Source organism: Kwoniella mangroviensis, assembly GCF_000507465.2.
Source record: "Kwoniella mangroviensis CBS 8507 chromosome 1 map unlocalized Ctg01, whole genome shotgun sequence".
Taxonomy (NCBI): domain Eukaryota; kingdom Fungi; phylum Basidiomycota; class Tremellomycetes; order Tremellales; family Cryptococcaceae; genus Kwoniella; species Kwoniella mangrovensis.
The window spans coordinates 11,914,180-11,929,421 of NW_027062533.1; the positions used below are offsets into that span (position 1 = coordinate 11,914,180).

The following is a 15,242-nucleotide window of genomic DNA, read 5'->3' on the forward strand; positions in this document are numbered from 1 at the left end:
CAGACATCTTTAAGTAGATTAGATAGAAATATAGATTATGAGTGATCCAGTAGGAGTAGGAATCAGTAGCTAGGGTATAGTAGAGAGATGATGGATAATGCATACCGTATGATACATCATGTTATTGCTACACCTTGATCTAATCTGATCTAATCATCACCTTCATATTCTATATCACCTTCCATATTCACCCTTCCTTTCCTGATCTTCTCGCCTTTAGCACGCAGGAGGTCCTCTACAGTTTTGAGCTTTCCGCCTTCTAGACTTTCCTAAATAGTCCAAAGATCAGATAGAGTCAATTGTCTATCTGTGCGTAAGGTTGAGGTAAGACGGTAACTCACTTTGAACCATCCTATATGATCTGCTATCAAGTGTCTACTCGTCAAACAGACCATCAACATCAGCACATACCCGAATATCGTCGGCATTTCTCGTATATTGTATGATTGTATGATTATATGGATAAGATACGATGGCATGAGAGAGGATACAAGCTCCCACTCACCTAGCTTTACATTCAGGACATTGAACCAATACTAGCCCCTTGGTATAGGCTCTTTTGGAGAATTCGTGTGTCGAGCGATGTCCACATTCGTTGGCAGTACATGTGAATGTCATTTGTCTGAGAGCGAAAGCACATAGACAACGATCAGCTGCCAAACAGAACAGAAGAAGACAGGAAATGACTCCCATTTAGAAGGCGTGGGTATAAGAGAATGGGTGTGATGAAGAAGGTGTGGTATGATAGATGTCGATTACTCATCAGACGAGATGAGATGAAAAGAAACTAGAACTCACAATCTAGGTTCGATCTGACCTATCTTCTGCTTCGACCCTTCGCCATTACCATTGGGAGCTTCTATCTGTGGGTTCTCAGGTGCATCTGCATTGCTTGATGGTGAGGAAGAATTCCATCGTCTAGTTGATATAGCTGAAGCTGGAAATCTAGGGAATGAGAGGGGTTGACGATAAAGTGGAGGTATCACGATACACCTCGAAGAAGATGCTATAGGTTGATGGAGTTGCAGAGAGCGGAGAGCTGCTGATTGACGGAGGAGACTGGAACGTATCGAAGACATTGTATTGCTGTTTGTGGATATGTATATGTAAGATGAGATGGAGGATGTTAGAGAGATGAAGATTGGAAGATGATGGTTGATCCAACCGTTCGGCTAAGATTTCAGAGAAATTCAAGATTTTTCTTCATTTGTTCGGATATTTTCGAATCTTGCTTCTGATCTGTTTGTTCACTTTGCCACCTAGTTGATCATAGATCATTGATCCATCATCCATATCACATACTCACCACACTATACATCACCGAGGGCGTTAGTACAGGCAGTCTTAAGGTACACGGGAAGATGCACGCTCCATTAGGTAACCCAAATAGGCAGCTAGGTGGGTTCTCTTATCCAAAGAACGAGTTTGAAGATAGTCAACAGAGCTGATTGTTCTTCGTACCTTCACTGTTGACCCTTGTCTCCCCTCTCTTCATTGAATTCACTGCAACCACACATACATACACTCTATATCGTCTTCATCGCATCATGCGTAATCCGACATAATCTGGGTATCTGGGGTGTTTGATTCTCAACAGCCTGCGCGGAACTGATAGAAGCATTAGAAGAATGTCACGCAAAAGGAATGATGGCTCGTCTGACAGGTGCATGCAACGCTCAGAAATCAGCCTTGTCCATGTGCTTGAGGAAAGAGGTGAGTGAGATCCAGATGAAGGATATCATACGATGTCTTTCATGATAAAGATGTCGCCGTGGGTCCTTGTAATGATACTGATACTTGCGACGATGTTGGTACGTATGAATGATAGAGGAAAGATCGTGAAGCTCGGAATCATGAGTCTGCAAAACTACGTACAATAAAGAAGAAGCAGGTTTGGGAAGAGCTGGAGAAAGAAAAAGCTCAGGAGGGTTTGTAAACGATCTGCAATTGGGAAGCAGCTTGTTATCAGTGAGTCCAGTAGAAATCATAACACAGAAAGTCTTGTTGCTTTTTATTCTTTTTCATGATGCTGAATCTTGCCTCTCCCTCATAGCTTTGAAGAATCATGTCTTATCTTATACCCACACATATTTTGTACTCTAAATACCATAATCAATTCATATCCGACACTCGTCACTTGGGAAGACCCCATATAGCACTGCACCACTCAACGGGCACTCATATGCACTGTAATGATGTTAACAACATCATGCAATCATTATATCATCCAATGCCATGCTATCATGAGCTTACCCGATGGAAAGGGCATCAAAATGAATGTTCATGATAACTCTGTATCATACCGTATATAATCTATAAGCAAGCAATTGCAATTGTCCGTTATATATGTCTCATCTCATCTCGTCTAATCAAAAGAAAGGTCTCTCTTCCGACCTTATAAAGCCATCATCAATCCTCCCACAACGGCACCAACCGCACCTATCATCCAACCACCTCTTACGTCCACCTTGATAGCTCCACTACTGTTGCTGGAACTACTGGAGGAAGAGTTGGATGATGATGAACACACACTTCCTTTTTGAGAGGAAGCGATGAAAACCCGTGGCAAACCAGTCTTAACAGTTACTGCCAAGTTACCTGATCCATCCGTTGTCAATGTCTCACAAGAGATGGCATCGATAACTTCGGTGTTACTTGACCAACCAGATGCAGAGGACTGGACAGTCACTGAAGCGTCGGACGCCGAGGAACCAGAGTTGGAGAGGACGGAGATCAAAGGTGATTTAGCGACCAGGATAGATGATGAGGAAAGGGATGATACGGTCATCTAACAAAATGGAATCGAGTCACAATTGGTCAGCCTAGATCTCTGGATTGTTAAGTAAATGTTTGAACCCACCTGATTGGTGTAGAAACTGTCAGAAGCATTTCCGGCAGCTTTCCTGGCGGCATTCAAACTGGCGAAGAACTTGTACATGTCCGAGCTAGTGTCGTAATTGGCGGTCCAAAGAGGTTCTCTGTTATCTGGGTCTGCGCCTCCAGTGAATCCAGCTTCGGAACCGTAGTATCCATAGGGGATACCGTCAGTCACGAATGGGTAGGCGTGGGCGTTTTTGATGAGCTGGAAAAACATAGATATATCAGCTTTTGTTTAACACATTTGGATAAAGAGCCCATTCGATACCATGACAATGCAAAATGTGAGATTGAAAGGGTTGATGAGAAGAAGACAACAGGATGAGCTTCACTCACCGAAGTATCCGTAACGGTAGATTCGAATCTTGGGTTATCATGATTGTTCAAAAAGTTGCCCAACAAGGTAGGGTCGCTGAAACTGTTCTTGATCGTTTGGGTCATCGTCACCAATTCGGTCAAATCACCACTCGTCTGGTTGAATCCTCTGATGAGAGGGTAGTATGCGGGGTAGTTGAATGGGTTTACTTTGGCATCACTTTGATAAGGCGATACATAGGTCGGATCTCCATTGAGTACTTCACCCTGGGTGAAAACTCCAGCTGAACTGACAAAGTTGGGCCAGAAATCTTTTTGGACATGCTTGACGGTATCGATCCTTACTGAATCAAGAGTATAATTCGATACTAATTCTTTCACCCAATTGTTCCAGTAGTTCTTCACAGTGTCAGAATCGGTATTGAGATCGGCCAAGGCGACCGAATCATCACCCAACCAACATTGTTCAACATTGGTTTGGTTACTGTAATCGGTGATCCAGCAGAAAGGATGATAATCATCTGAAGAAGAGAACTGTCCGTAAGATGAGCTAGGAATGAAAGTACTACTTGAGGTAGCAGCTACGTGATTGACCACAACATCAACCATAAGGTACATTCCCTTGTTGTGTAATGCCGTAGAGAGACTCTTGAGGTCATCGGCAGTACCGAAATTATCGTTGGTCTTGGCCGCATCTAGAGTCCAATAACCATGATAGGCTTCACCTTCGCCTGTAGTTCCCCCTATGTTCTCAACGATAGGTGATATCCAAATGGTATCGAATCCCATGCCTTGGATATAATCTAATTTCTCAATCAAGGCGGAATAAGTACCACCGCAGTATTTCCTATCGGAAGTAGTACACGTCGAGCTGACGGATGAGGGTCGGGCGAATCGATCGGTGATTACCTGATAAACTGAGGCGGATCGAGCAGAGGAGTCATCGAGTGCTGCGAGGGAGAAGGGGACAGAGGCGAGAAGAGGGAGAAGTGTAAGAAGAGCTGATGAGAGCATTTTGTGAATGATGGTTATTGATGGGTTGTGGATGTTGTTGTTATTTGTCGTGATAGTTCAAGTGATAGTGAGTTGTCTTGAGTCGTGATGGGTAGATGAAATGATATTGAAAGGTCGTTGTTAGGTCGTTGAGGGAGAGGAGAGATGCTTGACTTCAAGTCGTGATCTGTCAAAGCTGTTTTGTGTGCGTAGCAAGGGTATATGCCGAGCCGAGGAGATCAGACCCGATAGAATGGTAGAAGAAGGAGTGGCCATTAGTTGACAGGAAATGTTTGGTATTTGGCACCAAGAACACGAGCGTAGGTGGGAATAGAAGGAGATGGTGAAAGTGAGAGTCAAAAGGTGGATATTGATAATTTTGAGCGATTGTAAGGAAGGGGAAGGTCGCGGAGTTACATATTCGCAGTCAGCACTGATCGTTCCTTTGCACACACTACTCGTACACACGGACACACGGACACACAGCTCGACGCCGAATGCCATGTGCAAGCGAACGGTGCGCCCGTCGATGACGAGGTGCGAGGTACGATGAAATACTCACGGATTGGTTCGCGTCGTCAAAGAGAGTCTGAGTCTGCCAGGAGAAGCTCGTGCTGAATAGCGAATGTGTAAAGGGTGATGAGAAGGATGCAAGAAATGAACAAGAAATGTTTTGCAGCATCTATAATAATATCACAAACAACCGCATTGTGATTCCGACCACGCATCTCTCACTCAATTCTCACGGAACGAGCCTGACTGAGCTACCCAAAAAAAAAAAAAAAACACAACAAGAAAGACGGTTTCCGTTCTAGCCGATAACACCTCTAAAAGCTTAATTCGCGTCGATTTCAGGGTCCACCCCCCTAGATGCTGTGTAAGTGTTTGCGCGGTCCGATGTTCTTGAAATAGCATCTCAATTCTCTATGCTTGTTCATCCTATCTGCGATGAGGGAACCCTTTTCTCACATCTGTTCACTGGCTGGTCGTACCTCTACGCGGTGAAGTATTTGCGGATGTGATGAGATGACTATGTTATCACGATGATGTGGCAGTAACTTGCACTAGCCCTTCTCTAGCAACATTCCACTACAGCAGACGAGTTTCAAGACCATTTAGACCTGAAATCGCGGAGGATTGGACATGAACATAGCATTGACAGGATCTATGAAAGTGAAGCTGATAATGAAGCGCTCATGTGAACGTCTATAGTCAACCGTTCTACCAGCGAATAATATATAACACGTCAACATTGTTTGTCCCGGCTACGGAGTCCTCACAGCCGTATACCATGAGGCCGAGGTGGGTCAGTACACGTACCCCGGGTTGGGATGCTCGTATATCTGCAGTTTGTTGCATCGGTCAACGGACTGTACAAACGAGCTGGACGGGATGAACACATGCAATAAAGAGCGTTACTGTCGGTTCACTACCATGGAGGTATCTGTAAAAGGTTGAGGTAGAAGAGCGAAGGCCACTTGCTGCATCGGCCACAAAGACTAGCATCAGTGGAAGCACAAGTCTCCTTTTCTCTTGAGACATCACATCCTCGCAGCCAGCGAACATATCTCATGGTAGCCGGCGGCCGACACACACCTTTCCACGGGTCTCCACACTGCTGACTGATAGTGAATGATGAGTGGTGGGGATATCAGCCCAATGTGGTAATTTGTGTGGTTAGATCAGGGTGGTGCGTAGATCCATACGATTCCTAAACCCAATCAGAGGTAGTAGTTGTGTAGATGAACCCCATCCTTAATCAGCTGGTCAATCCTACTACATAACCTGTTCAACCCTACAACCTATTCAACTGCCTTACTATCTTTTTACACATTCTCACCTTGTCAATCCAGCAATCTTCGCATTGTCCCGTTTTATCCACCACAGAGTAAAGACTGTCTCATCCCATCTAGCCAGTTTGCTAAAGTTGTAAAAGACCCATACACATTGTCGGTATCTCACAAGACAGGTACACCATTCGACCTATTGTCAACCACGACCCCAACAAAAGAAGGTGACACTATCATAGTTCTTACCGGGTCAAGCACTAAAAAAAAAGAAGCCCGTCCTCTTGTTCAATAGAACCCAACAGACGCTCGACGTCATCAAGGCGACACACACGTTCTTGGCTCGTGAGAAATCCTTTCATCGTCCTTGCTCTTGCTCCTTGAATCGTGAACAGTGAGTCGAGCAGTCATTGACTCATCACATGATAAGCTAAGCCGATGCGCCCTTTTTCACAGACAACGCCTGCCTCTTTCTCACGTTCTCAGTCATCCACTCACTCTCGCAACGATGACAGCTCCAATCCCAATCTCCTCTACTTCCGATATTCACCATCACCCTGCCCATTCCCAACCAATCTTCTCCCCTCCTCCTCCATCCACCACCCCCGGTTCATCCATCTCAGTTTCACCTCAGACTCCCTTCTTCGCCCAAACCGATGCCCCGGCTATTGGACATGACAAGCTGGGTGTATCTACCACTCCCACAGCTAACACTGGCGGGGGGATATTCAAATGGGCAAGTCCATTAGGTAAATCACCTACCAACCTCAAAGGGGGATCACCAACCAAACAAAAAGGATTTGATATACCTCATGAACATGAAGATGATCATGACGAACACGACTCGTTTGAGTTTGGTGATTTTACAACCACGACCAAATCATGGGTAGGAGGTAGAAGAACAATGTCAATGTCTTTACCTGTCACTACTGCTGCTAAATCACCTACTCATACATCAACCATCGCAACTATGTTAAAAGGTGGTTTTGGAGATACTCCCAACAACACACCGACCACCGCTGGAACACAAGGAAACTCGCTCCCTGGAGGAGTATTGGCTGATAAGGCTGCGAAAGGTCAGGGGGTGTTGAGGAGATTGAGTTTGAGTGGACCGGGATATAGGGTGAGTACCATGCTTTATTAGAATCAATCAAATGATTATCATACCCCGGCTTCGCGTTCACGAGCATGGTCAGGTCAAGCTAACTCTGCGATATTTTTACAGCCCGCTTTCCTATCCCCTCCCCTCCCCAGCGCACCTCTCCCAACATCCAATAACATCCCTTCCATCCCTGCTCCCGCCCCAGCCCCGGCACCGGTATTCGCACCTGGACCTCCTCAGGCCGAACCTCCAATAAACAGAGCGGTGACCATCTCTGGAGGACCCAGTGCGGCAAGTAGGTCAAGAAGGTTCAGCGAGGGTACTAAGAAACGAGGTGTTTCTCCTGTAAGTCTGATTTTGATTTCCATCGCATAGGACCAGGACGTATCTCAGTGATTCTTTTGGCTGATATATCTGTATTTAGATGGGCGAACGGCTCTTGAGAGATCACGGGCACTTTTGATCACTTTGCCCATCGTCCATGTTGATAATCACGATTAACTCCGTGTCCGACGTTGTATCTGGTGAAAGATATACCAAAAGGAAGAACCAATCAGAGAACAAGGATGTAGGCGTGAATCACTTGTTGTTGATCCAATAAATGATATTGTATGTGTACTGTATATAAACCTATATATACCCATTCATTTACTTGAGAAAAGGAACAAATTTGTAATCAATTCGCCAAAATTGTGCAGATTACATACGAAGAAAAGAAAGAAAGAAAGAAATGAAATTTTGTATATTGTATAAAACATGATATGATATGAAAAACATTTTAACTGTACTGTACTCTGTACGTTTTCACGCTGTTTTGTTCCATTTTGTCCTGTCCCACGGCTTGTCAATGAGATTCATAATAGCACAAAATGATCGTACAGTAAATGCATACAAATGTATTTGAAGTTAAGTGCAGTAGGCAGAGAAATGAAGTGTATCTTCATACTATGTACTGTATGCTATGTAGTCATGATCTATTATTGTACAATTCGTGTGCCGGTTTTCTTCTGCATGTCATGTACAGTCGTGGAAGGTTTCTTAATCTTGATCACAATTACAATTCCAGCAATGGTTCAATCGATTCACCATTCAGAATATGAAGGATTGAAAGCATATCGGGTGGAATAGATCGCTTAATAAACGGGTAGTCAAGAATCTTTCAATTTGTTCAATGTCTAATAGTGGACCCCAAAAATGAACAATTACAAATCCCAAATCAGCATGAACCTATTGATTGTGATTCGATAATGTTACTCACAAGGAACTTGTTGTCTTTCACAATCGACGAATAAGTGATTTCATCCATGTTCATATCCATATCCAAATCCATCTTATTCCCCTTCTCCATCCCTTTATCTTCACCATCCTTGACCGTACTTTCCGACTCCGACTCCAGCTCAGAACCACATAGTGAACCTTCATATGATCGTTCTTTCAACTCATTCAATTCTGTCTCCATATCGGATTTCATACTTTCGTCATCATCACCTTCTTCTTCTCCTTCTTGGTCAGTTTCTTGACTTGGTATAATATTAATTTTCGGTATTTTACCTTTGTCATCGTCATTGCCACTCTTGTTGCGATCAAATAAACTTCCTTTACCTTTCTTCTTTTGTCTACCTCTTTTACTATCTCCCAAAAAGTCATCAACATCATCATCATCATCCTCATCATTCACTTTCGTTTCTTTCCCTTCCTGCTCATCATCTTCCTCTTCCTCTACTTGTGATTGTGAGTGAGGATGTTGTTGCTGTGCCGCCGTGGTATGAACTCCCGCAGTTGACCACCCACCCATCATATAAGCTTCAAAAGCCTCCCTAACCCTCTCGCAATAAGCGTTCAACCTCTCACTACCTATCCTCTCGCATGCTACTCTCCTCACTCTCGAGGCATGTCGCTGGATCCGATCGGCCTGGCCCGGTGGAGTGTTCGTACCCGATAAAGGGTGTGAGAGAGCGTGGATCTCGGATATTACTAGGAGCTCGAGAAAGTGTCGATCCTATATTCATCATAATACCACAGTATCAGTGTTACTATTGACGGGACTAATCAAATGATTGTCCACCATTATGAATGTGATGTAAAGAGGCAAACTCACCAATCTCGGATACCATCCTCTACCTTGTCTTAAGGGAGCTTCGGTCTTTTCCCATTTGGCCCACATCTCAGCATCAGGTAGGACTTCCTATAATATCGTTGAACGATTAATCAAATTAGCGAATGCACTTATCCAATCAAGCTTTTCGTCGAGTGTCGTATATATATATATATATGTTACTCACGGCCATCACTGCCTGTTGTCTTACCTCTTCTTCATAAGTCGAATCGTACATTATATCAAACAAACTACTGGGGATTTCCCTTGAGGTATTTTCTTTTATGTCTTCTTCTTTTTCCTCGTCCAGATCAATCGAAGGATTACTAGACTCGTTGATGGCGTTGCTGCTCAGTTGTCTATCAATTTGATGAGTTTGAGCTTGGACTGAATAACCAAATAAACAAATCGCCAATCCGTCGTCTAAACTTTGTTGGTCCTGTTGCTGTTGTTGTTTTTGGGATTTGGTACGATGGGGTTGATCAGGTGTAGGTGGTGTACGAGGTTGTTTAAGGATTTGATTCTCGTTTATTCCCGACCTCTCTAGGGTTTGGGTTTGTTCTTTTTGTGTTTGATATTTGGTAGAAAAAGAAAGTCCTTTCTTTTCGAATGTCTGAGTTGGGATTGGGGTTGGGGTTGGTGTCAGAGTAGATGAATTTCCGGAACTACTATTTCTATTATCGTTGATGAACGATTTAGTCTTTTGTATGAATGTAAGTCTAGATGATTTGATTTTAGATAATGGTGATGCTGATCTCGAAATTGAAGTTGAACTCGAAGTCGAAGTCGATGTCGATGTCGATTGATCTTTGTTGGTAGATGAACGTCTTGTGGGAAATATCAACTTAGGTTGAGATTGGGTAAATTTCATGTGGTCGGTCCCGTTTTGATGTGATCGATAGATGTACTTGTCGAAAACAGGATGGGCGATCTGTTAGCAGTTTTATTGAATGCTCCTTTTGTTTCGTTTTTGTTTTGGGTCGTTCTGTTGATCAAGTAAGAGGTAGAAGTACAATGATCTGGGATCAATTCAAATAGCAAAGTCAAGAGTCAAGAGTGAAGAGTGAAGAATTGAAGCCTTCCAGCGGTCCAAGTGAGTGAGTAATCTAATCCAGTTAATCCAGTGCGATCAGATTAGATGGAACGTAGCTCACTTGATATCTGATATCGTTTCGTTCTCTTATCATTTTATATCTATACGATCCTGTGTGGAATTACCAGATTAGAATAGTTTGCGAGAGGTCAATTATACCCTACACGGAGTTGACTCACAATGGTTCAACCAACTAGCCAAATGATGATGAGGATGATCATGATCATGATTATCCAACTCAAAGTAGGAGTCGATCGATGAAAGGGTACGTGTATATCGTTGAAAAGAAGATCGTCAGACATCGAGACGTAGGTCAAAGGATGGATGGTATACTAGATATTTTGCCCTGTAGAGTCGAAAAGGGTTAGAATACCAAAGGAGATTATTGAAAGGATGTTATACCATAGTCAGAGTGGCAGCGATCAATGTCAATTGCTTCCCTTTTACCAGAAAATGAACGAGTGATACTGTATCGGGCCCATCATCCTACTCTTGCTGGTCCTCTGATTCAAAAATTAGTCAATAAGTTAATCAACACAAATACAGCAATGTGATACTTATTTCTTGTATCAGATGTTTCAGTTCCACGACGGATCAGTAAGCCGACGGATGATATGTTGGATGCCGTCACGTCAGTACATACCTCGAATGGATAAAAGATGACATGTCATTTATTTCTTGTAACTTCTGTGGTCTGTATGGAGAAAGGTGATCCGGGGTATATAAGTGTATGAAAAAGCTAAAACCTCTCTCTTCTCAACTTTGTGGGCTCTTCTAAACATAGACAATAACAAAACAAAATGAACGATTTTATGTACGAGAGGTACAGAAAAAAGAAAAGGTTGAAATGTCTAAAATAATGACAGAGAATGGATTGAATGGGATGAGAAGGGAAGGGTCTACTACCGCATCGTTTGATTATTTATTCATTTCTATATTTTGATTTCTTGTTGTCTTGTTTGTTGATTGATTGATACATACAATGGTAATGTCGTCGTTGTTTAAAGGAACTACGAACACGTACAAGGTCAGACATCGAACATTATCGAACAGGAGTGCGATGCACAACTCACATAATCTGGTGGTCTTCGTGATACAAGAGGTTCACCTGCTCGAGGTGCTGGGTCGAATTGTAGGCTGAGTAAAGACATAAGACGTCAGCAATGATTGTATTTGACTCGTCGATTGGAAAGACCCGAGCAAAACAACCACTCACAAGGTGTATTTCAATGCATCATCAACTTCTAATATAGCAGCTTGGTTTCCACATCTATAGCAGTAATTTGGTGCTGAAAAGATGGTAACGACATTTCGTTCTTGTGACCAGGAGAAACCTTCCATGACCAGTTGATGTGCTCGGGCTACCAACGTTAAACCGTTGTTGTGATCTGCAGCGTAGTGTCAATTAGCAAGTCATAAATATATATGAACACACGTAAGGAGAAGAAAGAAGACACAACTCACTGAATGCCTCTGAAATATCTTGACCGAAAGTGTATCCTGCACCTCTTGGACTTATACCCCAACCGCATCTATCATCAGGATCTGACCAGAGCAAATCGCACATTGGACCTTCGTGGGGCACTTCTTGGATACGGTCGATGGATCGGATATGATCAAGTGTATCGATAGATGGTGAGAGACCACCGTGAAGACAGAAGATCTATGGCAGAAGAATAGTCAGTACTGTACTCCGAACTGACTATCGACGTCAAGATTGAGAGAAGATCGTTGACTTACTTGATTATCGATCAAAGCCGTCAATGGTAAATAATCGAACAAATCCGTGAAGAATTTCCATACATTCGCATTCCCATATTTCCTAAGACATTCATCATAGAATCCATACACTTGAGTGATCTGTCTAGATTCGTGATTCCCTCTGAGGATCGTCACTCGATCTCTGTATCTCAATTTTAACGCGACGAGGAGAGTGACCGTTTCGACAGAGTAATAACCTCGGTCGACGTAATCACCCATGAAGAGGTAGTTGGTATCGGGGGAATTACCTCCAATTCGGAATAGTTCTGAAAGATCGTGCTATCGTTTACAAAATTGATCAGTAAGTTTACAGACCCACAACAAGGGCAAATGACGAGAAACGGAGAATATGATTGACAGTAAAACCACAACTCACAAATTGTCCATGGATATCTCCACAAACTGTTACGGGACACCGTACAGGTTGAACATTTGATTCTTCCATCAATACTTCTCTTGCCTACAAGTGAACAAACGAACCAAGGTGTCAGCATGTGTAGCAGTTGAAAATGCCGAATCGAGCCAAAGGATTGAGAGGGATAGAAGAAGTTTTGACGGATGTAAGAGAATAAAGGATCTTTCTTCTTCTCTTTTTTACAATCCAGTGACGGACAGTACAGTCGGTTGATGGTTCAAAGTAGATGATCAAACACCAACAATAGTGATCATCACATCAAAACAGAGTTAAAACACATCTAGCTATCCCGCAAGACTGTATGATCCTCTTGCCTTGATCCACAAGGTTAAAATGAGATCCCCATCCTACTCCTTCACTGAACCCTTGCTCAACGGGAATAGAGAGCTCGAACTCACCTTATCGCACAGCTTCTTCACTTCCGGTTCGCTCAGAGGCTTACATTGCATCAACTGAGCGATCCATGCGTCGACATCGTCGTTGGAGGACATGATGGGTTTGAGTCCGGTCTTTCGAGGAGAAAAAAGGGAATGGACGGGAAGGGAAGGGTATAAGGTTGAACTTGACTTGGTAGATTCCACTTCTTCTTTTTCTATATCAATCGGAGATCGAGATAGTCGATAACTACTTATCGAGACAGTCGTTCACTTGCTTGTGTTATGTATCCTGATGAAGTCGGATGATATGATGATTTGATTGGATTGATATAAAGGTGGATGGATGGTTAGGTAAGTAAGTAGGACAAGTGTTCAGAGAGCTGAGTGAGAGTGACGCTCCATGTTCCAGCACGCGCCTCATCATTCTTGCATCCCTTCACTCAACATCTCATGAGTGGCACTCACCACTACCAGTCAGCCCATAACCCCGCTATCAGCTCAGAATGTGGCACATAATTACATACAACGCATAATCATGATAAGAACCCATGATGGACCCAATTGTCCATAGAGACATCAATGGAAAAATAAAATATACAGTAGGTCTTCACTATATTATATCGTAAATGTACAGATAGGACCGCCCCAATCCTCATCTCACGCTATCAAAACGTTTTCCATCTATTTCATCCTATTGGTCAAGCTCAGACCGTCCATAGCCGTACCATCCACTATGACATTATCCTTCGTCGAATGCGATAATACCCTATGGTTACCTGGCATGGCCGGTGTCCTCAACCCTAATCCAGGTCCAGATAGCTCATCAAATCTGGTTGATGAGGCTGGATTAGGTATCAAAGCTCGGAATGATTTCCTCACTGCGATCAATCGAAACATCACTCAGCAATGACAATAGAACATGAGAAATGAATTCTGAGGACATGAACAGATTTTCATCACTTACCCCTCTTGATGAACGTATAAATGTCCCTATCGTGATTTAACTGTCGTACTAGTTCCGATAGATTTGGTATTGGGGGATCGCAATTTGGTACTGAATGAAGTGTCCAACATGAGTTAGCTGTCATCCCATCTACGAAGAATTGTCCATCGGGATTAGACTAACCAGTATAGTCCTGTTTGGATATATCGATGAGGAAAGAGAATTCTCTCGTTGGATCTCTATGGTCGAGTAAAGAGAATCTCATCATCAACAGGTCGGCTATGACATACACATGGTATCGTCAGCGATTGTGAGGTACTAAACAGGAGAAAAATTCTTCTCCGTTCATAGAATTATAAGAACTCCTCCAGGTCATTGTCCCTCGTGCGATCACGTTGAGGCGCACGGATGAATCCGAGTTCAGGATAGTACTTACGTCTTATCCCATTAACAGTGAATCCAACATTCTCTTCCAGCTCTATCAACTCCCTCTCATCCCTCTTTCGCATTTCGTTCAATCTAGATTTCTGACGGTCTTTCTCCGTACGTTCAGTAGTCACTTCTTTCCGTATCACGTTCAATTCCGATTCCAAAGATGATGATTGATCTTTCACTTTCTGTAATGATGATTCCAAGTGATTTAAAGAGGAGGTGAGGTCTGTCAATGTATGTCGTTCGGATTCCAGGGCTGCAAATCATTAGGTATCTCGTTAGCTCGACTATCCTATGACATTCAATTCACTGTATTCAATGTATAATATGATGAAATCGATGACCGGCTTCGGGTCTCGAGTCGACACGATGACTCACTCGCCAACATCTCGCCTTCCCTCTCTCGTTCGAGTTTGATCCTCCTCTCCACCTCTTCCCTCTCAGCTTTCAAGTCCCTCATCTGGCTCAAATGATCGCTCGCTCGAGCTGCTATCTCAGTTTTCGCTGCTATCGTATAATCATCGATCTGAAGAGCTCACCTTCCGATCAGCTGAAGAAACAGACAGTATACTTTAGCTGAAACACTCACAGCTGTCAGGAAAGCTTCGACATGTCTTTGAAAGGGCTCCCACTGCAAGTCTATCGAAGGTGAAGTGTTATTGGAAGAACTCTCGTCTAATATCGCCTGCAGTGATATCGGTCTCGGTAAGTATCCGCCAGGCTGACCATGATAATTTGATGGTGCCATGGTGATGGACCACGGTTGGTTCGACTGGTTCTGCTCGTGTCGCAGAGTATGATGATGATGGTGTCGTTGAAAGTAATGTTCAGCGGTTGATGTTTACTTTATTTTTGCGATACTACCATGTAATGAGGTTCCATTCGCGTGTTTGGTTCTTACGCGTGGCACACGAGGGTGTCTATTATTCTGAAGTGATTTTGTTGTAATTTATCCCATGTTACATGTGGTATGTCATAAACAAAGTCAGTCGCGTCACGTTGAATCACCATCTACACTCTGGAATACGAGTACATATCCAACTCTAATTCTC

General features: G+C 43.2%; 7 protein-coding genes across 7 annotated transcripts; 2 read left to right on the plus strand and 5 right to left on the minus strand.

Annotated features, from left to right (window-relative positions):
• Window positions 1-149: 149 nt before the first annotated feature.
• Window positions 150-1,079, minus strand: I203_104516 (uncharacterized protein; the record flags this gene model as incomplete). The annotated part of the gene is made up of 4 exons (XM_065517554.1): window positions 150-269; window positions 342-375; window positions 506-622; window positions 799-1,079. 4 exons carry the CDS (start codon window positions 1,077-1,079, stop codon window positions 150-152), a joined length of 552 nt encoding a protein of 183 aa, XP_065374372.1.
• Window positions 1,080-1,361: 282 nt separating this feature from the next.
• Window positions 1,362-1,936, plus strand: I203_104517 (uncharacterized protein; the record flags this gene model as incomplete). The annotated part of the gene is made up of 3 exons (XM_019143894.2): window positions 1,362-1,398; window positions 1,598-1,713; window positions 1,829-1,936. 3 exons carry the CDS (start codon window positions 1,362-1,364, stop codon window positions 1,934-1,936), a joined length of 261 nt encoding a protein of 86 aa, XP_019006943.2.
• Window positions 1,937-2,395: 459 nt separating this feature from the next.
• I203_104518 (uncharacterized protein) lies at window positions 2,396-4,206 on the minus strand (the record flags this gene model as incomplete). The annotated part of the gene is made up of 3 exons (XM_019143893.1): window positions 2,396-2,788; window positions 2,861-3,082; window positions 3,214-4,206. 3 exons carry the CDS (start codon window positions 4,204-4,206, stop codon window positions 2,396-2,398), a joined length of 1,608 nt encoding a protein of 535 aa, XP_019006942.1.
• A 2,274-nt stretch (window positions 4,207-6,480) lies between these two features.
• On the plus strand, window positions 6,481-7,537 carry I203_104519 (uncharacterized protein; the record flags this gene model as incomplete). The annotated part of the gene is made up of 3 exons (XM_019143892.2): window positions 6,481-7,095; window positions 7,198-7,419; window positions 7,499-7,537. 3 exons carry the CDS (start codon window positions 6,481-6,483, stop codon window positions 7,535-7,537), a joined length of 876 nt encoding a protein of 291 aa, XP_019006941.2.
• A 685-nt stretch (window positions 7,538-8,222) lies between these two features.
• Window positions 8,223-10,040, minus strand: I203_104520 (uncharacterized protein; the record flags this gene model as incomplete). Its single annotated transcript, XM_019143891.1, has 4 exons — window positions 8,223-8,249; window positions 8,333-9,073; window positions 9,173-9,259; window positions 9,357-10,040. 4 exons carry the CDS (start codon window positions 10,038-10,040, stop codon window positions 8,223-8,225), a joined length of 1,539 nt encoding a protein of 512 aa, XP_019006940.1.
• A 1,250-nt stretch (window positions 10,041-11,290) lies between these two features.
• Window positions 11,291-12,929, minus strand: I203_104521 (serine/threonine-protein phosphatase PP2A catalytic subunit; the record flags this gene model as incomplete). Its single annotated transcript, XM_019143890.1, has 6 exons — window positions 11,291-11,399; window positions 11,479-11,650; window positions 11,727-11,925; window positions 12,003-12,302; window positions 12,400-12,483; window positions 12,837-12,929. 6 exons carry the CDS (start codon window positions 12,927-12,929, stop codon window positions 11,291-11,293), a joined length of 957 nt encoding a protein of 318 aa, XP_019006939.1.
• Window positions 12,930-13,496: 567 nt separating this feature from the next.
• I203_104522 (uncharacterized protein) lies at window positions 13,497-14,938 on the minus strand (the record flags this gene model as incomplete). The annotated part of the gene is made up of 6 exons (XM_019143889.1): window positions 13,497-13,693; window positions 13,780-13,869; window positions 13,942-14,037; window positions 14,195-14,446; window positions 14,569-14,716; window positions 14,780-14,938. The coding sequence occupies 6 exons, from the start codon at window positions 14,936-14,938 to the stop codon at window positions 13,497-13,499; spliced, it is 942 nt and encodes a 313-aa protein (XP_019006938.1).
• Window positions 14,939-15,242: the final 304 nt, after the last annotated feature.